The sequence below is a fragment of the Neofelis nebulosa genome, chromosome 10 (genome assembly GCF_028018385.1).
Source record: "Neofelis nebulosa isolate mNeoNeb1 chromosome 10, mNeoNeb1.pri, whole genome shotgun sequence".
Taxonomy (NCBI): domain Eukaryota; kingdom Metazoa; phylum Chordata; class Mammalia; order Carnivora; family Felidae; genus Neofelis; species Neofelis nebulosa.
The window spans coordinates 67,227,883-67,249,813 of record NC_080791.1 but is presented as its reverse complement, the minus strand read 5'-3'; the positions used below and the strand labels follow the sequence as shown (position 1 = coordinate 67,249,813).

At 42.0% G+C, this 21,931-nt stretch overlaps 2 protein-coding genes and 1 long non-coding RNA gene across 8 annotated transcripts in view; 1 reads left to right on the top strand and 2 right to left on the bottom strand.

Annotated features, from left to right (window-relative positions):
* The window catches only part of LOC131487471 (uncharacterized), a 200,054-nt gene that overhangs the window by 38,761 nt on the left and 139,362 nt on the right, over positions 1-21,931 (bottom strand). The gene's annotated exons all lie outside the window — the stretch shown is intronic.
* IRAG1 (inositol 1,4,5-triphosphate receptor associated 1) overlaps positions 1-21,931 on the top strand; it is a 121,805-nt gene that overhangs the window by 3,760 nt on the left and 96,114 nt on the right. The window lies entirely within an intron of this gene.
* LOC131487470 (large ribosomal subunit protein eL30-like) lies at positions 3,320-3,682 on the bottom strand. The gene has a single exon (XM_058688241.1). It carries the CDS (start codon positions 3,665-3,667, stop codon positions 3,320-3,322), a length of 348 nt encoding a protein of 115 aa, XP_058544224.1. The 5' UTR covers positions 3,668-3,682.

Here is a 21,931-nt window from a genome sequence, read left to right as displayed (position 1 = left end):
CGTTGACTCCTGATTTTAGCTTAGGTCGTGATCTTATGGTTCATGAGTTCAAGCCCCACAATGGGCTCTGTGGTGATGGCGCAGAGCTTGCTTGGGATTCTGTTGGTCCCTCTCTCTGCCCCTTCCCTGTGCGTGCACTCTCTCTCAAAAATAAATAAATTAAAAAAAAAGAAATACAGAAGTAAATATGAAGAAATAAAAAATCCCCCAGAATCCTGTCACTCAGAAATAAATATTGTTAATACGACGGTGTGTTTCTTTGCAATTTATAAAACTAAGGTCTTACTATATGTGGTTTTAAAATTAATATGTGCTTTAAAATTTTTTTTAAAGATTTAAGTTTTCTAGAGCAGTTTCAGTTCACAGCAAAATTGAGAGGAAGGTACAGAGATTTCCCATATACCTCCGGCCTCACACATGCACAGCCTCCCCCGTTATCAACAACCCCCACCAGAGTGGTTCATTTGTTACAATTCATGAGCCTACACTGACATATCATCATTACCCAAAGTCCATAGTTTACCTTAGGGTTCACTCTTGGTGTTATTCATTCTGTGGGTTTAGGCAAATGTATAAGGGCATGTATCCACCATTATAACATCATGCAGAGTAGTGTCACTGCCCTGAAGATCCCCTGTGCTCCACCTACTTACCCTTCTTCCCAACTCCAACCCCTAGCAATCACTGACGTTTTTACTGTCTCCATATTTTCACTTTTTCCAGAATGTCATCTAGTTGGAATCATATAGTATGTAGGCTTTTCAGACTGGCTTCTGTCATTTAGTAATATGCATTTAAGTTTCCTCCATATCTTTTCTTTTTTTTTTTTTTTAAGTTTTTAAAAAAATTTATTTTGAGGGGTGCCTGGGTGGTTCAGTTGGTTAAGCGTCTGACTTTGATTCAGGTCATGATCTCGCCATTCACGAGTTTGGAGCCTGCTTCAGATTCTGTATCTCCCACTCTTTCTGCCCCTCCCCTGCTTGCACTCTCTCTCTCTCTCTCTCTCTCAAAGATAAATAAACATTGTAAATAAAATAAAATAAAATTTATTTTGAGATAGAGAGAGTGACTAGAGGAGGGGCACAGAGAGAGGGAGAAAGAGAGAATCCCAAGCAGGCTCCACACTGTCAGTGCAGAGCCTGATGTGGGGCTCAAACTCATGAACCATGAGATCATGACCTGAGCCGAAGTCAGATGCTTAACTAACTTAGCCACCCAGGTGCCCCACTCCGTGTCTTTTCATGGCTTGATAGCTCATTCTTTTTAGCACCAGATAATATTCTACTGTCTTGATGTACCACAGTTTATTTATCCACTCACTGAAGGACATCTTAATCTGCTTTTTAAAAATTGAACATTCTATTGTCATCATTTTAAAAATATAATTTATTGTCAAATTGGCTTACATACAACACCCAGTGCTCATCCCCACAGGTGCCCTCCTCAATGCCCATCACCCATTTTCCCCTCTCTCCCAACCCCCCATCCACCCTCAGTTTGTTCTCTGTATTTAAGAGTCTCTTGTGGTTTCCTTCCCTCCCTCTCTGTTTGTAACTATTTTTCCCCCTTCCCCTTCCTGATGGTCTTCTGTTAAGTTTCTCAAGATCCACATATGAATGAAAACATATTATATCTGTCTTTCTCTGACTGACTTATTTCACTTAGCATAACACCCTCCAGTTCCATCCACGTTGCTGCAAATGGCGTGATTCCATTCTTTCTCATTGCCAAGTAGTATTTCATTGTATATATAAACCACATCTTCTTTATCCATTCACCAGTTGATAGACATTTAGACTCTTTCCATAATTTGGCTATTGTTGAAAGTGCTGCTATAAACATTGGGGTACATGTGCCCCTATGCATCATTTTCCATGCCATTAAAGATACTTCAAAACATGATTTTTCAATGGTTGTATAATATAGAGTAATTTTAGCTGTGCCATGGTTTGATCACTGTTCCTTTTCTTGGGCCCTTATGAATGTGATTTTTCTTTGGGGACTGCTTCAGTGGTACACACATGATGGCTTTTCTGTACATGTATGACATTTGAAAACCCAGCTCTCAGAGGCAGGCTTGTGTGGTGTGGCCCAAGGTGTGACTTATTCTGCAAGATAATAAGTGACATACTGACTCAGCCCTAAACACACGAACTCACATCACAAGAATGTTATTCCCTTGTGAGTTATTTTTAGTCCTGCTGTGAAGAAGAAAGCCTCCATCTGATGTAGCCTGGGAATGAGAGGGGCTACAGGACTTTCAGCACTAAAATCAGAAGTCCCAGGCAATTCAGGACAAGTTGTTCACCCTGGCTTGAACTGTCTGTGCCTTCAACATCTTTCAGACCCTGGCTTGTCTCCCTTCTTGGCCAAAATGAGAGCGAGCCTTGAGCCTGGAGCCTTTGTCAGGCAATAGCTAGTATTTGATAAGTGTTTTCACTTATTTGTATAACTCCTCTCACCTTGAGGTATAAGCCGTACTGCTTTTTCCATTTATGGTAGAGTTATAAAGTTTGCTTATTGGATAAAAGTAATAACAAGGGTAGCTAACACTTATTGAGTACTTACTGTGTGCTAGGTGCTGTTCTAAGGTTTTATTGGCAGTACCTCATTTAGTCCACACAGCAACCCCCTGAAGTAGTTACTGTGATTATCTCTGTTATGTAGATCAGGAAACTGAGGCACAGAGAGGGCCAGGAACTTGTCCAACAACACAAAGCCAGTAAATGGCATCCTCACCAACACTTGTTGTTTCTTGTGCTTTTTTTTTTCTTTCAGGTTTTATTTTTATTTTTATTTTTTTTTAAATTTTTTTTTTCAACATTTTTTATTTATTTTTGGGACAGAGAGAGACAGAGCATGAACGGGGGAGGGGCAGAGAGAGAGGGAGACACAGAATCAGAAACAGGCTCCAGGCTCCGAGCCATCAGCCCAGAGCCTGACGCGGGGCTCGAACTCACGGACCGCGAGATCGTGACCTGGCTGAAGTCGGACGCTTAACCGACTGCGCCACCCAGGCGCCCCTTCTTTCAGGTTTTAAAACAAGCTCTAGCCAATTTTATTAAAGAAAGCTTTTATTTGTTTAAAAAAAATTTTTTTTACGTTTATTTATTTTTGAGACAGAGAGAGACAGAGCATGAATGGGGTAGGGTCAGAGAGAGGGAGACACAGAATCTGAAACAGGCTCCAGGCTCTGAGCAGTCAGCACAGAGCCCGACGCGGGGCTCAAACTCACGGACCGCGAGATCGTGACCTGGGCCGAAGTCGGCCGCTTAACCTACTGAGCCACCCAGGCGCCCCAAGAAAACTTTTATTTGATTTACTTTTCACCAGTCTGTTCTGGCATGCTTCGAATGATATCAGAATCACCTGGATCAATAATAGTCAGTGTGCACACTCTGTAGTATTTCCCACATGCTGTGCCCAATTCAATATTATTGCCACTGTAGTGATGGACACCAGTTTTGGCCAACATGGCATAGTATTCTATTTCAGATTTCCTCAAGGCTGGGCAGTTGTTGGCGAGGATGACCAGTTTCACTTTGCCATGTCTGATCATTTCCAGAGTCTGCTTATACCCTAACACATACTTCCCACTTTTCATAATGAGTTGGAGCCTAGAGCTGTTGGGCTCCAGCGACTTTTTCATCTTCTTTGCGGCCACCATCTTCCTGCCTTAGGTGTAGGACGGACCCAGCCAAAAGCAACCTCCAAGATGGCGGGGAGAGAGAAAGGCTCTTGTGCTTTTGATTGTAGCCATTCTGACAGGTGTGAGATGATATCTCATTGTGGTTTTGATTTGCATTTCCCTCTTGATAAGTGATGTTGAGCATCTTTTCATGTCTGTTCCTCATCTGTATGTCCTCTTTGGAGAATGTCTGTTCATGTCTTCTGCTAACTTTTTAATTGGATTATTTGGGGTTTTTTTTTTTTGGTGTTGAGTTGTATAATTTCTTTATATATTTTGGATACTAACTCTTCATTGGATATGTCATTTGCAAATATCTTCTCCCATTTGGTAGTTGTCTTGTAGTTTTGTTGATTGTTTCCTTCAGTGTTCACAAGCTTTTTATTTTGATATAGTCCCAATAGTTTATTTTTGCTTTCATTTCCCTTGCCTCAGGAGACATATCTAGAAAAAATACTGCTACAGCCAATGTCAGAGAAATTATTGCCTGTACTCTCTTCAGGTTTCACGTTTTGGTCTTTAATCCATTTTGAGTTTATCTTTGTGTATGGTGTTAGAAAGTGGTCCAGTTTCATTCTTTTGCATCTGAGTGTCCAGTTTTCCCAACACCATTTGTTGAAGACACTGCCTTTTTCCCATTGCATATTCTTGCTTCCTTTGTTGGAAATTAATTGACAAGCAGGCTTTCTAAAGCCTACTTACCCCAGCCCTCTGGAGTGCCCTCTAGTGGAGGCAGGTCCCCTTAAATCATAAAGCAAGGGAATGCAGAGCAGAATGAGTGTCCCCTACAGGGAGAACATTCCCAAGAGAAAGGGAAGAGGAAAGGGCTAAGCCAGTCAGGTTGACCATTGTCAGAACCCACCATCTGACAGCGATTCCCCTGGAGAGTGAGGCAAACTATAAGAGACTTTTTTTTTTCAGAGTTTTTCCGCCATATGTTTCAAGGCTATATATATATTTTTTCACTCACACACCCTCTGAGATTTTATTTTTTAATTATTTTTTAAAATATGAAATTTATTGGCAAATTTGTTTCCATACAACATCCAGTGCTCATCCTAACAGGTGCCCTCCTCAATGCCCATCACCCACTTTCCCCGCCCTCCCACCCCCCCATCAACCCTCAGTTTATTCTCAGTTTTTAAGAGTCTCATGGTTTGCCGCCTTCCCTCTCTGTAACTTTTTCCCCCTTCCCCTCCCCCATGGTCTTCTGTTAAGTTTCTCAGGATCCACATAAGAGTGAAAACATATGGTATCTGTCTTTCTCTGTATGACTTACTTCACTTAGCATAACATTCTCCAGTTCCATCCACATTGCTACAAAAGGCCATATTTCATTCTTTCTCATTGCCAAGTAGTATTCCATTGTGTATATAAACCACAACTTCTTTATCCATTTATCAGTTGATGGACATTTAGGCTCTTTCCATAATTTGGCTATTGTTGAAAGTGCTGCTGTAAACATTGGGGTACAAGTGTCCCTATGCATCAGCACTCCTGTATCCCTTGGGTAAATTCCTAGCAGTGCTATTGCTGGGTCATAGGGTAGATCTATTTTTAATTTTTTGAGGAAACTACACACTGTTTTCCAGAGCGGCTGCACCAGTTTGCATTCCCACCAACAGTGCAAGAGGGTTCCCGTTTCTCCACATCCTCTCCAGCATCTAAAGTCTCCTGATTTGTTCATTTTAGCCACTCTGACTGGCATGAGGTGGTATCTCAGTGTGGTTTTGATTTGTATTTCCCTGATGAGGAGTGACGTTGAGCATCTTTTCATGTGCCTGTTGGCTATCTGGATGTCTTCTTTAGAAAAGTGTCTATTCATGTCTTCTTCCCATTTCTTCACTGGATTATTTGTTTTTCGGGTGTGGAGTTTGGTGAGTTCTTTACAGATTTTGGATACTAGCCCTTTGTCCGATATGTCATTTGCAAATATATTTTCCCATTCCATCGGTTGCCTTTTAGTTTTGTTGATTGTTTCCTTTGCAGTGCAGAAGCTTTTTATTTTGATGAGGTCCCAATAATTCATTTTTGCTTTTAATTCCCTTGTCTTTGGAGATGTGTCAAGTAAGAAATTGCTGCGGCTGAGGTCAGAGAGGTTTTTTTCCTGCTTTCTCCTGTAGGGTTTTGATGGTTTCCTGTCTCACATTCAGGTCCTTCATCCATTTTGAGTTTGTTTTTGTGAATGGTGTAAGAAAGTGGTCTAGTTTCATTCTTCTGCATGTTGCTCTCCAGTTCTCCCAGCACCATTTGTTAAAGAGACTGTCTTTTTTCCATTGGATATTCTTTCCTGCTTTGTCAAAGATTAGTTTGCCATACATTTTGGGGTCCAATTCTGGAGTCTCTATTCTATTCCATTGGTCTATGTGTCTGTTTTTGTGCCAATACCATGCTGTCTTGAAGATTACAGCTTTGTAGTAGAGGCTAAAGTCTGGGATTGTGATGCCTCCCGCTTTGGTTTTCTCCTTCAACTGAGGGTTGATGGGAAGGGGATGGGGGAGAGGGGAAAATGGATGATAGGCATTGAGGAGGGCACTTGTTGGGACGAGCACTGGGTGTTGTATGTAAGCAATGAACCATGGGAATCTGCTCCCAAAGCCAAGAGCACACTGTATACACTGTATGTTAGCTAATGTGACAATAAGTTATATTAAAAAAAAAGAAAGATAGCCATTCCCCTGGGGGGCGGTGGGGAGTCGGGAGTCTTACATTCTGTGGCTCCTCCCACACCAATGAAACAATCATGTAGGAGAAGAAGCATGATGCCCCTAATGGTGCCTCAGTGAGGGCTGACCCAAGCCCTGTTGCAAAGCTGGCCTCTGAGGTGATGTACACCAGCAGATGTGCCACACCCTAGTGACAGGTAGGGAGCTTTCAGGCTGCAGAGGCTGCCATGTAGTACGAGGAGGTGAGCACCCCCAGCTCCTCTCTCTCCTGCCTGATGGAACTTCACCCTTTCTCTTCCTGACATGCCTAGTGGGCACCTGTTTGAGGAGCAGTCCTTCTGTGGACAAGACAAGCATCCAACTAGAAGTATCTGGTGTGAATTTTTTTTCATGCAAGTTCCATTTAGGCAGCTCCAGTCAAGGAGCAAATGGCCTCCTAACTACCTCTTCCTCTGGGATCCTTCATGTAGATGGACAATGAAAGGAGGGGATGGGAACTACCATTGTTTGAGCATGCTGTTTGTGCCAGGTGTTTTATATATATAATATGTTGTTAAACTCAGACCATAGCCATCTAAGGGAGATATTTGTGAGCAACTGACACAGTCCACTTACTCAAAACAACTAATATTAACTAGTAAGTAAAGAAAGGGGACTCAAATAAAAAACCATCAGACGCCTAATCTGTGGCAACTTCCATCTGTCTGTGGCACATACACCCAGGCCATAGAGGAGAGTGAGAATGTCCATCCTCTGTGTCTGCTCCTGTAGTTTGAGCCTAGGGGGTCCTGGCACTGCTTCTCGGAACAAAAATGCCCTGAGCTTTGGGGCAGGATGCTGGACAACTCTACTCTGTATCTCTCTTTGTCTTCTTTCAATATGTGACAATCTTTATCATGTTTCATAACCTTGTCTATGAACAAGCCCCTTCCTCTGGTAGGAAAATACAGTACAAGTCTAGAATCTCTATCATAAGAAATGCCATGTTGTACACTGTGAGTCTTGAGACACTCTTTGTCTCACCAAGTCTTGTGCCCTAAAAGGTCATAGACCCTGCCATAGTCACCCAGTCTGCCTCAGAGGCAGCATGGAGTAGTGGTTGAGACCCCAGCTTCTCAAGTCAAATGACCTGAACCAAGTCTCAGCCTTGCAACATATTGTGTGACCTTGGGCAAAATGATCTAACCTCTGCTGCCTTACTTTCCTGACATATAAAATAGGCTGGTCATGATGTGTCTTGTTCAAAGAATTGTTATGAAGATGAAATGGATTAGTGTATTTAAAGAACTTATTTGTGTATAAGTATTCAACAAATAATAACTATTATTCAAGCCCAGGTTAACATCGAGCACATGGGACTCCTCTATTTTGTGGCTCCAAATTGTCAGGTTTTTCAAAGGGCTGTCTCATCGTGATATTTTCAACCTGGGCTTGATTCACTGGTAGAAAGAATATAATGTCTTTCTGGGCTTCTCACCTAAGACGTCTTTCCTGTTTCCCAGCTGTGGTCCAACTAGTCCCTAATGTAGGTTGGAAGGTAGTGGTGATGAGGTTAAGTGTTGTTAGGAGGAATCTAGATGGCTGAATGCCAAGAGAACTCCCTAAAAAGCATCATCTTGGGGGATGTTCCAAGGTCCTAGCCCTATTCCTAAGCCTGGTCAGTGGCCTGGAGTTGATTGTTCACATGGAGACTGACTCATGATAATCAAACTCATAAGAGACTGAAGTATATAATTCTGAATGTCTGTGTGCTAATGTATGGTGGGAGATAATCCTTTCCAGTGACCAAAATGCCTGGAAGATGAAAATTTTTCTCAGAAGGTAGAACGTTCTGAGGGGGTGTTTCACCTAGGCTAGAGCCTGATAGTAATTTCTGCCTACAACAGAGAGACTTCCCCAGAGCACAAGAGGGGTCTCTCCCCTGGAAGCCTTAAATCAGCCTTTGTCTTTGGAGTCCCGTTTTATTCTGGAGAAAGATGGGGTTTGCTGAAAGGTAGTTCAGAGAATCAAAGGAAAAAGTAGACAGGCAGGTATTGGGGAGGCAATCCCCAGGGCAGTGCTGGGGACATGACAGCAGGAACTTACCTTTTTTTTTTTTTTTTTCCTAGAGCAGAGGTCTTCTCTAGGGCAAAGGTTTTTTGATGGTTCATCTCATCAGTTAAAAAAATTGTTTTAGTATGCACCTCCAATTTATGTGCATTTCTTTAAGTCATATTCATGAGCTACATTAATAAGCCAGTTATTTTATAAAACACATAAAAATAGAAATTTTGAAGGGTTGAGAAAGATGAAATAATGTACGAAAATCATGCTTTATTTTTTTTAAACAGTGCCACCGGCTTTTTTTTTCTTTCCTTAAGAGTATTCCTTACTGAGAGAGCTCATTATGTTTTAAAATCTCAGCTCTTTGGATAACCCCTCACTTTAATGACTGTCATGGTAAATGAGATACTGTAACAATCAGTCTTCTGGCAAGGAACCAAATCCAACTCAACTGGCTCAAGAGACTTTAACAGAAGGACTACTTACAAAAGATGGTGCCCAGGCACCCCAGAATGAGCAGCAGCAGGAGGCTGTTACTAGCCCTAGCTGGAAGGGGCAGGAGAAAGAAATAGTGAGACCATAATCCAGTGACATGGGGATCCAGGGAAGAAGGTCCCTCCAGAATGAGCTGTAGTTAAGAAGGGATACATTCATGCCGGAGATGTAGTGCTGCAGCAAGTGGGAACAGAGAAGAAAATCCCCCAACCTCTCTCTCCTCCCACCTCCTCCTGGACCATTGGCCAATCTCAGGAAACAAGCATGGGAGCCCAAGTGATACATCTGGTAGATGTCATCTGGGAACATGGGCACAGAATAGATCAGGGGGAAGGCAGGGAGAGAGGGAGAGCAGGAAGAGGATAACGAGCTCAAATAGCTGATGTCGAAGAAGGGCATCTTTACTTACTGAATTGTAAGTAAAATTTTCAGTTTGATTCACCAGTTTGCAAAAAATGTTTGAGAGTTGTTGTGGTGTTTGTAGTATCTTCGTAGTATCTTCATTCCACATTTTTTTTTTTTGCAGGATACTTTTATTTTGTTTTATTTTATTTTATTTTATTTATTTTATTTTATTCTATTTTATTTTTAGGAGACTTTTAAGCCCATTTTATGATGGTTGGTTTGGTTAAACCTAGATAAATATATTTCACTAATCCACTTACTTGGGCACATACAAACTGTGTCATACTTCACTAAAGCAAATGAATACATGAGGGTGCTGTTATGTCAATCCCTTAGCATTGTAGAATTTCCCCTGTTCCTTCAGGACATCTCACAAACTGGATGTGACAGTGGCCTTTCAACATAGAGACTGAATGAAGGCCCCATGTCAATCTGCTTATATAATACAAAGAAAGTAGAACTTAATAACAGTTTCCAGTTGTCTTCCCATGTTCCCCTGGATCATCTTGCGTATTCCATGAGCACTCATTCCTCACTCTGAAGACCACTGCTCTAGGGCAGAGCCCTGGCTCAACCAGGGTCCAGGGACTCTTAGTCTCTGTCCAAGGTCTTGGGAGAGAGAACATGATGGGCCCATCGTGGGTCAGTATTAATCAGCTGAGGACAGGCAATAGGATCATGGGGAACCATTCCTTATATACAGGGGTCCTTCCTAAAGAAGGGCAAATTGCTGAAAACAGAAGTCTTTCCAAAGGATGTTGTTCTCTGTAAACTCATAATCATCCTCCTGTTCTGTCATCTGGAGATCCCTCCTCACCCTTCAGCCACATTTACAGACAATTTCTTGAGTCACTTCCTTAGATAACTAATCATATCCCTTGCATGTGGGTTTTCCACGTGGTTGTATTGGAAGGTAGCTTTATTTCTTTGTTGTTGTCACCATGTACAGACAATTTCAACAGGTCTGAGGATCACAGGGCCTTACACTGATAGAAGCAGATGGTTTTTCAGCTCAGCAGAGAAAGAGTGGTGTGGGGATGGACCTCAAGGATCTGGCAAATTAGACCCGGAAACACTTGGCAAGTTGTCCCTGTCTCATGACTCCTACAGTCTATAAGAAGTTTCTCAGACACAAAAAGAAAGTAAGCCTGCCTTTTTAGAGTCCTGAAGGGGAAGATTCCACTCGCTGAAATCTTCAGGAGCCTTCTTGTTTTGCTTGACAATAACAGGAGTGATAATAGTGTACTTCTTATCATTACTACAACAGCTATCATTTGTTGAACACCAGCTATATACCATGTTAAGTGCTTTACATATATTATCATATTTTTGATAGGTGAGATAGGTAAAAATATTATCTTTCTTTTGCTGATTATCTTTCTTTTGCTTGAAGCTCAAGGCTTTCTGAGGTTCATTAGTTAACTCAGGAAAGAGGCAAGGTCAAGGCTTGATTGCCCTTGGTTCAAAGTGCATGCAGCCTATCAGCAGACAGAATCTCACACTTGAAGCTCTCAGGCTAGGAGGAGGTAGTGGCTGGGCTGGTAAGACTTTTTTTATTTTAAGTTGATTTATTTATTTTAGAGAGAGATTGTGAGCAGGGTTGGGGCAGAGAGAGAGAGAGTGAGGGGAGAGAGAGAATCCCAAGCAGGCTCCACACCACCAGCACAGAGCCTGATGCAGGGCTTGAACTTATGAATTGTGAGATCATGACCTAAGCCGAAATCAAGATTCAGATGCTTACCCAACTGAGCCACCCAGGTGCCCCAAGGCTGGTAAGACTGTTAAAAAGGTTAGGTCTTCATGGATTTATAGAGAGGTATTAAGGTAAGCTAGAACCATGGCAAGTTTGTAGCAGGTTATTGGTGGATATTGAGTGAGTCAATGAATGAACAGACACTCCTAGGTTTGAAGATAGAGTGTATCTTCCAGTATCCATCCCTGGTGCTGAAATGAAGACAACATTATAAGTAGGGGTCCCAGGTTCTAGGCTTGGCTCTGCTTCCAAATCATTCTGTGTCCTTAAGCAAATCACTTCTGCCTTCTGAGGCCTTAGTTTCCTCATCTGTGCACTATTCATGCCCAAGGCCCAGTGATTCACCCCAATGGTCATATGACTGAGGTCCTCCTGGAGTATTGACATTGTCAGTTGCTGCATATGTGATAAGGAGGATTGCAGGTGGGTTAGAAGAATCAGCTATTATCCATTGTCTAAAAGCCCATACAGTGCCTTTCTGGGCAGTCAGAACTGGCACTGGGTCCAGAGTAAAGTGGAAGGGTGTGTATATGAGAAAACATTTACTGCTGAAGGGAATGCCTATTCTTTCTCTTTCCTGTTAACAAGGCATTTGACTCATGCTTTGGACATTTGTTGTTCAGATCAGAGATGTGTTGTGTTTGTCACTAACAAAAGCAGCCTCTGGAGCCTGGTTCCTCTTCCCTCACACTACAGGCTCAGCTGCTTTAAGTCCTTGGGCTCTGGGAGCAGATGGATGTGAACAATGGAATGGGGTCCTAGGCAAAAAAGACTGGAAGTCCCTTGGAAGAAATTTGGGACACCAGAATTTGGGGACCTCCATGAGGCCCTGCATACCTCTTCAGAGCTTCCTAAGTGGGAGAGATCTGGAGAACCTGAGGAGACCCCCTAAAATGATTTGAGCAGCTAGCTACCCTCTGCAAAGCATGTTCTCTGATTGTATCTCATGTGATCCTCCCAGACAACCACACAGCCATATACTCTGTATAACCTCGCATGGATTCTCTGGATTTCATGGTTTTATGCATTATATGTAGCCTAACACCACCTCCTGTGCCCCTGCCCTGTCCCAAAGCCACATTGGATTTTTGTGGGCCTTAGGCACTTTTGTCTCCATGGGTCCCTTCTTCCTTAAGAAATTTATTTTATAACTGTTGATATAAATACATTAATGTTATCTATCAGGACATTTTTTTGGCCTGAAAGTTTACTTTTTTTCCCTTCTGATTTTAAAAGAAACTAAGACATTTTCATGGGCACTATGCATGGTTCCCACCATACTTAGTGAATAAGTCAGCCCTGCCCCATCACCTTGCTTTTCAGAGCACAGTCTAGGACCAACAACGTCAGTATCACCTGGGAGCTTGTTGGAAATGCAGACTCCTGAGTGTGGCCTCAAACCTACTGAGTCAGCATCTGCACCTTAATGAGACCTCTAGGTGATTTGTGTGCACATTATAGTCTGAGACATGCCACCTGGCACACTGTTCATGGTAGTATTGGGAGTATCTGAATCACAGGTCATGATACTTCAAATTACAGAAAGAAGTTTAATAACAGAAAACCCCATATGGAAGCTGTATCTAGCATTAAATGGCTGTAAAAATGCCAAGAATTCCTGGATGGTCCTGTCTGCCAACCACAAGTGTCATTCTGGAGAAATGACACTTAGGGTGAGGGGGCACATATGTTGCTGAATTGGTTCTTTCAGCCTTCCTATGAAACACAGAGCCATCTCAATGGAGGAAGAGAGGGATGCAGGAGGCATGGCTCTCAGTGCCTCAACCCAGAGGTGACATACAATCTTTTGGCCAGAATTAGTGGCTGGGCCCCAACCAACAGCAAGAGAGGCTGGGAATGAAGAGGAACACAGGAATACTCAGAGAATGCTAACCATCTCTGCCAGAGGCTGGGGACTGGTGAGGCCTGATGCTCCCAGAGGTGAGAAATTAAAACACTATAATGCAGTCAACCAGGCAACCAGAGACTCCTGAGCTTGTAGAGCCCTAGAGAAGCTGGGAGAATTAACTCAGCGGGCAAATACGTCTTGCTTCTCCAAAAAGGGGAGGGGAACACAACTGGGCAACAGAGGAGCACAGTTTTGGCAGCCAGGGTCATCCAGGAATGCTTGGCATCCACACACCCACTTATATATTCCACATGGGATTTTCTGTTATAGAACTTCTTGCCAGAAGATAGAGGTGGGTATCCCAACTTGCATTAGACTTAGCTCAGCAAGGTGTACATTCATAGGCACTGAGATTTGGGGCCTGTTGCAGAAGCTACTGTCAATTATCCTAATTCACTACCCAAGCACCTTTGTCATAGGTACCCTCTCCCATTTCCTCAAAAGGAGAACATACTTACCACCTGTCACTGGTGCTGTCCTGCTATCCAGCCCCTCTGCCTGCTTAGTGCTCTAACTCCACCCTTCTCTGTGGAGAAGGCCCTGGATTAGAGCCTTGTTATGTTCTATGTTATAGGGGAGGAAACTCAAGATCCCACTGGAAAATGAGGAAGTTGGGTGTAAAATCTGGGTCTTCTGAATCTTATGTGCCTGTCTGTAACGGGCTGGCCTTCCCAGACATCAAGTTTAAGAAGGGCTACTCCTACGGAACCTTGGCTGGCTTTTATGGGGCTTCCTGCCGTCTTGGTTAAGAGGTTTTATAAACTGAGAGGATGCTGTTGGCCTATGGGCAGAGAGTGCCATGTGCAGACTGCTAGTTCTGAGGAAATATGTGAGGAATCCCTTTTTGCAAGGCTTGTGAAGGACTGAAAATGCCAACTAACAGTGAGCACTGACTATGTGCCAAATACTGTTCTAAGAAGTTTACCTGTATTATATAATCTACATAGTTATCACCATCTGTGTTTCACATATGGGGAAACTGAGGCAGGGACAGATGGAGTAATTTGCCCAAGGTCACCCAGCTACTGTGCAGCAGGGCTGGGCAATGATCCCAGGCAGCCTGGCCCCAGAGTCCATGTGCACAACCGCTCTGCTTCTCACCTCTGGCTCCCCACCAGCCTAAGAGGGCCTGGGGCATCTGTGATTAGTCTTTGAGGAAAACACATTGAGATACTCCTTGAGAAAACATTCATGGTCAAATAAGTTTGGGAAACATTCTATACTTTCTTTCTTTTTTTAATTTTTAAGTTTATGTATTTATTTTGAGAGAGAGTACAAGCAGGAGAGGGTCAGAGAGAAGGAAAGACAGAATCCCAAGTCAGCTCCATATCATCAGCACAGAGCCCAATGTGGGGCTTGAACTCATGAACCATGAGATCATGACCCGAACTGAGATCAAGAGTCGGATGCCCAACCAATGGCACTGCCCAAGTGCCCCTGTACTTCCCTCTTGAAGATTTATCCTGCATATTGGCTTCCTAAAGGCTGAGAAGCCCTACAGTACAGAAATATGTCCAATGCTGATGTTCCCAAATGTACTTAAACACAGAAACCTTTATTTTCACAGCTACTAACAAAACCACCCAGAAAAAGGGTTGCAGAGAATACTCTTTGGAAACAGCTAGCAAGAGACATTCTTGCTTGAGTGCACACAAGGTGGGTCATGTGGCATCTAGAAAGCCCTTGCTGCTTGTAGAACTGCCAGGGCAGGCTCTAAGTGGGCCAAGTCAGCCCAAAAAGCTTCTCCCTGGGAGGCAGACAGTGTCTAGAGTGGGTACAGGATGGGCTCTGCTAGTTTCTAGTCCTGCTTGGCCACCCTTAGATCTCCCTATGGACAAGTCACAGCATCACACTGAGCTTCACTTTCCTTATCTGCAAAATAACATTTGCCTCCTTCTGCAGTCAGGGGATTGAGTGAGCAAATATACCTAAAGTATCAGACACATGGTATGCCTTTGATGAATGGTGATTGTTCCATTCTTGCCTTGTTCCTTATAGTCTTCTAGTCCTGTTTGGACATAGGACACTAGGATGGGAAGTTCCAAGGAGCAGGCTGGAGGTCATTGTGCCTTTGTTTTATGCTCCAAAGAGGTCAGGTGACTCTAGTCCAAGAGACAGCTTCATCCTGAGTAGGGGAGGAGATACTCTCAGGTGGAACAACTTTTTGAGAACTGAGGTTGAGCTTATGGGACATGCTCAGAGTTAGTGTCATATCAACATCAAAAGGGAGCATTAACTCAGGATTCCAGAAGACTCTTGAAGACCCAGAAAAGGCAAAAGTTCATCTCCTTGGTATAGGCAAAAATGTTTAAATATAATTATAAATGAAGTGCCAACTGGCAGAGTGTAGCAGAAATCTGTGCCAGCATTGATTGGTCACCTAGCAAGGGGCATTTCTAAACAAAGGTGGATCTGAGAATAAATTTAGAAGGTAATTATTTTTTAAAAATACCTTGGACAGAGAGGCTGATAGAGAGAGAGCCACTGTGGTGGTACACAAAGGGCACTGGAGTGGGAGTCAGTTTTATCTGGGACCCCAATGGCTGTGACCTTGTCAAGTCCCTTCACCCCACTGAATCTCAGCCTTCTCATCTGAAAAACAGATATAATAGAATCTACTCTGTAGTGATGTTGTGAGGAACAAACTAAACAGTGGATTTGAAATAGTTAGACAATAGGAAACTCTAAATAGTAAGAGGTTGATATTAAAGACTAGGAATGCCCTGTAAGGATTGCCATCAGGAGACAACAATCAAGATGAAATAGCTCCCTTATAAAAAGCTGATGGACTCTTCCAAGATGAAGTCAGCCAAGCAGATCCAGGATGTAGATGAGGGCTGGAGATGGGAAGTGTAGGAGGCTTCCTGGTAAACATAGAGTTCCCATATGACCCAGCCATTGCACTCCTAGGTATATACCCCAGAAAACTGAAAACAGGTGTTCAAATAAAACTTGTACAAAAATGTTCATAGCAGCACTATTCACAATGGTCAAAAAGTGGCAATGACCCAAATGTCCATCAACTGATGAATATGCATGAACAACATGAGAGATATCCTTGCCATGGGATATTATTCAGTCATAAGAAGGAATGAAGTACTGATATGTTCTACAACATAAATGAATCTTGTAAACATTATGCTACGTGAAAGACTCAAAAGACCACATATTGTATGATTCCATTTATATGAAATGTCCAGAACAAGCAAATCCATGGAGACAAAAGGCAAACTAGTGATTTCCAGGGCCTGGGTGGGTGCAGAGCGGGGGGGGGGGGCGGTGTGGGGAGGAGGCATGGGAAGCAGCTGCTTGATGGCTATGATATTTCCTTTTGGGGTGAAGAAAACATTCTGGAGCTAGATAGTGGTAATAGGTGTACAACAATGTGAATGTATTTAATGCCACTGAATTGTACACTTTAAGATGCTTAAAATTATAAATTTTATGTTATGTATATTTTACCACAATTAAAAAAGTTTCCTGGTGAAGAGTAAATGTGATTCAAACATTAGGATCCTTTCTCCTAGAGTAGAGTGAAGGAGAGGGTGGAGGATTCAGAGTTTGTGAGGCGGGAGCTGGGGTCTTGTGTCAATAGATTCACCCAGGGCCTATGCTAGGCAAACCTTGTGTGAGGGCCCCAGGGAGATCCAGAATCAACTACAACATGCCCCCTGCTCTCAAGATGTATATACATTATTCTTAAGTAAGGATAGGCTGACAGGTAGTATATATAACAAGGGAGTAAATTCAGGGGAGTGAGACATTAATTCTGCCTTGGCCATATGTGAAGACTTCTTGGAAAAGAAGATAATTGAGTAGGTGGGATTTTGGCAGGTAGGTAAGAAGTGGAAGGTTTTCTGGGGAAAGGCACAGGGTCAGAGAGTAGGGAAGCATTGCAGAGTAGGGGATGGGGTTGATGTAAATCAGGCACAGTATGCACAGAGCCATTGGAGATGGTTGTGAGAGGTAAGCTCGAAAGGAATTAGGGTTGCTAAGAAAGTAGATCTTAAAAGTTCTCATTGCAAGAAAAAAAAATTTGTAACTACATATGGTGACGGATATTAACTAGAACTATAGTAGAGACCTTTTTGGCAATATATACAAATATTGAATCATTATGTTGCACACCTGAAACTAATTTAATGTTATATGTCAATTACACCTCAGTTAAAAAAGAAACACAAGAGGAATTGGGGTCAGGTTGTGGAGGGTTTTGAAGGTAGAGCTGAGGAAGCCAGGACTTGCTCTCCAGACACTGGCGAGTCAAGGAGTCCTGTAAGCTGAGGGGTAACATGACTAAGCCCGTGCAGAGAATGATCAGTGTGATGGAAGGACTGAAGGGAAAGAGACTGAGGATGGGGATATGAGCCCTGGCAAAGTCCCTACGAATCAAGAAAGGCCCCTCCAGACCAATGGCAGTGGGAAAGAGGAAGGGTAAGCCAAATCCAGTGAGTTTTGCATTAGCCAAGATTCTTGTCTGCATGGAACAGAAACTTATTCAGATTAGATTAGGCAATAGCCAGGATTTTCTGGCGTACATAACTGACAGGTCTAGGGCAGGTTCAGATGCAGTTGGATGCATGGGGCTCATCCCCTCTACTTCTCAATTGTCCTTGGTATTGGATCTCTTCTCAGGTGGCCTCTGCCTCATGATGGCAACCTGGCACTTACAGTTCCCAGCTTATATCCTATCCTCTCAGAAACCCCAGCAGCAAGAAGTCTCCCAATTGTTCCAATGAAAGTCACCGAGATGACTTTACTGCTCAGTCAGGGTCATGTGTCCATCCCTTGATCACCAGGGCTAGGGTCATGGGGTGTTCTGATTGGCCAGGCCTGTGTTACAGCCCCACTCCCATAGTGGAGTCAGCTATCCCCACCCCAAGCACAGGTGCGATGAAGATGCTGCTGCTGTTACCAGAAGAAGGGGGACTGGGCCACCAAATGGGTCCAAACTGCGGATGTCTCTCCAAGGCACTGACTCTGCGCCAAGGCATTTACACATCTCATTTCATCCTGTCAACAATCCCGAGATAGAAGTGATTATGTCCATTTTACAGGGGAGGAAACTGTGGCATAGCCCACCTTGTCCCCCCTTCCACCCTATAAACACTTTTTCTGTTCTGTGCTGCATGGGCATCTCTTAGAGAGGTAAAGTGGGACCACTCGAGAGTCAGCACAAGGGTCACAGCCAAGAACATGAGAGCAAAAGTGCATGATCTATAAGCGGAGAGACACTCAAACTGCATTTCAGTCTCAAAGTGCAGTGGTTATAGATCTTAACCTTTTAATTGTTAGGAGACTGGAGGTCAGTCTCCATGATGTGGGAGAGATGCTTATGCCCTGTGTCGCTCTTGTCCCATGGTCAAGGATCAGGGAATCAGGGTTGATCGGGAGTGGGGGGCTGGTGTGTGTTTGTGTGTGACTCTCCAGACATGGATATAACCTGGTGATCACTTATTGCAGACACTGTACAAGGAACAGAATTACTTTCCCTGTTGAGCTGAGATTCCCTCTCATGCTGTCAGCATGTCATACCGTCAGCAGTAGAGGAGCCACAAGACAGGGGAAATAGGCAACACATGATGTCTTTATTGGGCCAGGTCTGGATGGGATGGAAGCAGAATAAAACAGAATGTGTTTTGGAACTTTCCAGCTGAAAGCCCAGAGGAGTAGGGCTGGTGTGCTTGTAATAGTCACATTCCTCTCTGTTTCCAAAGCCAGTCCTTCCTGATAAAGGAGAAAGGGTAGGGGGAATCTCCAAACTGAGGGATGAATCCTTTCCTTGAGCCTCATTTCAGAGAGACTTCAGAGTGAGAATAAAAGATGTCATTCCCATTTGTGCCCATCCTTGTAAAAACACAACATGTATTTGAATTTGAAATGCCTCAGGTGAGACACGGTGCACCCTGCAAAACTGATTTGACTTTTGGGAATGTTGCGTGTGTTGAGTGTGGTGCAGTGTGAATGTGTGTATGTATGTGTGCACACGTGCATGCATGCAGCCTGTGTACTTCCAGAGCACCTTGAACTACAGCATCCCAGCTCTCACTACCCATGTTTATCGTTGCCTGATTACTGCTGTGCTTCTAAGTGCTGAGCTCAGTGGCTCAGTCTGCCTGGTTTACTACTGAATACAGAGTTTGGCTTCCTAGGTCCTCAGTAAATTTTGCTAAATGGAAGAATGGATGACTGATCTGCACATGCATTTGGTGAATTTCTCCTTCTTTTTGAGTATAGTTTTGCCTCTGTGTCTCTTATGTGTCTGTCTCTCTGAGCTCACATCCCTTGTCCCTGCATCTCTATCTCTTTTAGTCTTTTTGTTGTCCCCCTCCTTCTTCATTTCTCTCCAAATGACCCCATCCTAGACACATACACCCAGATACCATCTCTTTTCCTCAACCCATTTTCTTAAATTACATACATTTGGGAATTTTAGATATGGAAGAAAACTTGGAAATCGTGTGGCTTAATTTCCACCTTTTTTGTTTCAGGAAACTGGATCCAGAAAGATTGCTATGTAGTAAGGGCCAAAGGTAGTTTCCTTATTGTTTTTTTTTTTGCAGAAAGTTTTATTTTTAAACAGCCTTATTAAGATATAGTTCACATACAATATCATACAATTAACCTACTTAAAATGTATAATTCAATGATTGTTAGCACATTCAGAGAACTGTGCTGCCATCCAGAAAATTTTCATTATGTAAAAAGAAACCCTATACCTATTAATCATCATTCCCCATTTCTCCCATCCTTCCAGCCCTAAGCAACCATTAATCTACTTTCTGTCTCTACAGATTTCTCTATCTATTCTTGACATTTCATATAAAGGCAATCATGCAATCAAACAATATATTGTGTTTTGTGACTGGCTTCTTTCACTTAGCATAAAGTTTTCAAGTTTTATCCATATTTTAGCATGTGTCAGTACTTCATTCCTTTTATGGCTGTATAATATTCCACTGCATTAATATACCACATTTTATTCATCTGTTAATTAGTTGGACATTTCATTTGTTTTCACTTTTGACTATGGATCTATGTTTAACATTATGAGAACTGCCAGTGTATTTTACAAAGTGGCTGTAGGGATGCATAAGGATCCCAAGTTTTCCACATCCTTACCAATATTTGTTCTTATCTGTCTTTTTTATTGTATCCATTCTAATGGGTGTGAAGTGGTATCTCATTGTTGTTTTTGATTTATACTTCCCTTATGGCTAATGATATTGGGCATCTTTTCATATATTTATTGGGCATTTGTATATCTTTTTTGGAGAAATGTCTATTTGATTCTTTTGGCCATTTAAAAAGTATCTGTCTTTTTATTATTGATTTGTAAGAGTTCTTTATATATTCTGGATTCAAGTCTCTTATTAGATATATCATTTGTAAATATTTTATTATATTCTATGGGTTGTATTTTAACTTCTCAATGGTATTTTTCACCGTGCAAAAGTTTTTAATTTTGGTGAAGTTCAATTTATTTCTTTTTTCTTTTGTTCCCTGTGCTTTTGGTATTGTATCTAAGAAGGTATTGCCTAACTCAAGAACACAAAGATTTACTCCTATGTTTTCATCTAAGAGCTTTACAGTTTTACCTTTTCCATTTAGGCATTTGATCCATTTTGAGCTAATTTTTGTGTATGGTATAAGGGAGGTGTCCAATTTTATTCTTTTGAATGTGGATATCCAGTTGTTCCAGAACTATTTGTTGAGGACTATTCTTTACCCATTGAATTATCATGGTACCCTTGTTAAAATCAACTGACTATAAATGTAAGGATTTACTTATGAACTCTCAATTTTCTTCCATTAATCTGTATGTTTATCCTTGTATAGTATCCAGTGTCACACTGTCCTACTGTAATTTTATATATTAGCTTTTGAAATTGAGAGATGTGAATTATTCTTTTTTTCCTTCTTTTTTCAAGATTGTTTTGGTTATTCTTAGTCCATTGCATTTCCATATGAAATTGAGGATCTGTTTGTCAATTTTTGAAAAAAAAAAGGCAGCTAGGATTTTAAAGGGTATTGTGTTGAATCTGTACATCAATTTGGAGAATATTTCTGCCTTAGCAATATTAAGTCTTCTGACCCATGAACATGGGATGGTGTTCCATCTATTGAGGTCTTCTTTAATTTCCTTCAACAATGTTTTGTCGTTTTCAGAGTATATGTTTTTAATTTCTTTTGTTGAATGCGTCCCTAAGTATATTAAGCTTTTTGATGTTATTATTATGTTTCTTTAATTTCATTTTCAAATTGTTCATTGCTAGTGTATAGAAATATAGTTGGTTTTTATATACCAATCTTGTATTCTGCAACTTTGTTGCATGCATTTATTAGTTTAAATATATTCTTAGTGGATTCCTTAGGATTTTATATATACAATATTATTCCATTTGCAAGTAATGGTAGTTTTACTTCTTTGAAACTAGAATTCTTGGGTCCTTGTCCAGGGCATGTTTATTTCATTAGAGGGTCCTAAAAGGAGCTTTGTGTTTGACTTGAGAAATACTAAAGCTGTTATTCCTCCAAATTCATTGACCCCAATTCCTAAGGTTAGGTGTTTGAAAGAGATTTGAATTTAAACCTGATACAGCCAAGAAATTAATAGCTGCATTAGGGGCAACTGGGTGGCTCAGTCAGTAAAATGTCCGACTTCGGCTAAGGCACGATCTCACAGCCCGTGAGTTTGAGCCCTGCATCAAGCCTGCTTCAGATTCTGTGTCTCCATCTCTCTCTGCCCCTTCCCCTGCTCATTCTCTCTCTCTCTTAAAAATAAACAAACATTAAAAGATTTTAAAAATAGCTGCATTAGTTTGTTAGGGATTCCATAACAAAATACTATAGACTGGGTGGCTTAACCAACAGAAATCAATTTTCTCAGAGTTCTGGAGATGTCCAAGATCAAGGTGTTGGTAGATTTGGTCTCCCTCTTCAGCTTGCAAATGGCCACCTTCTTTCTGTGT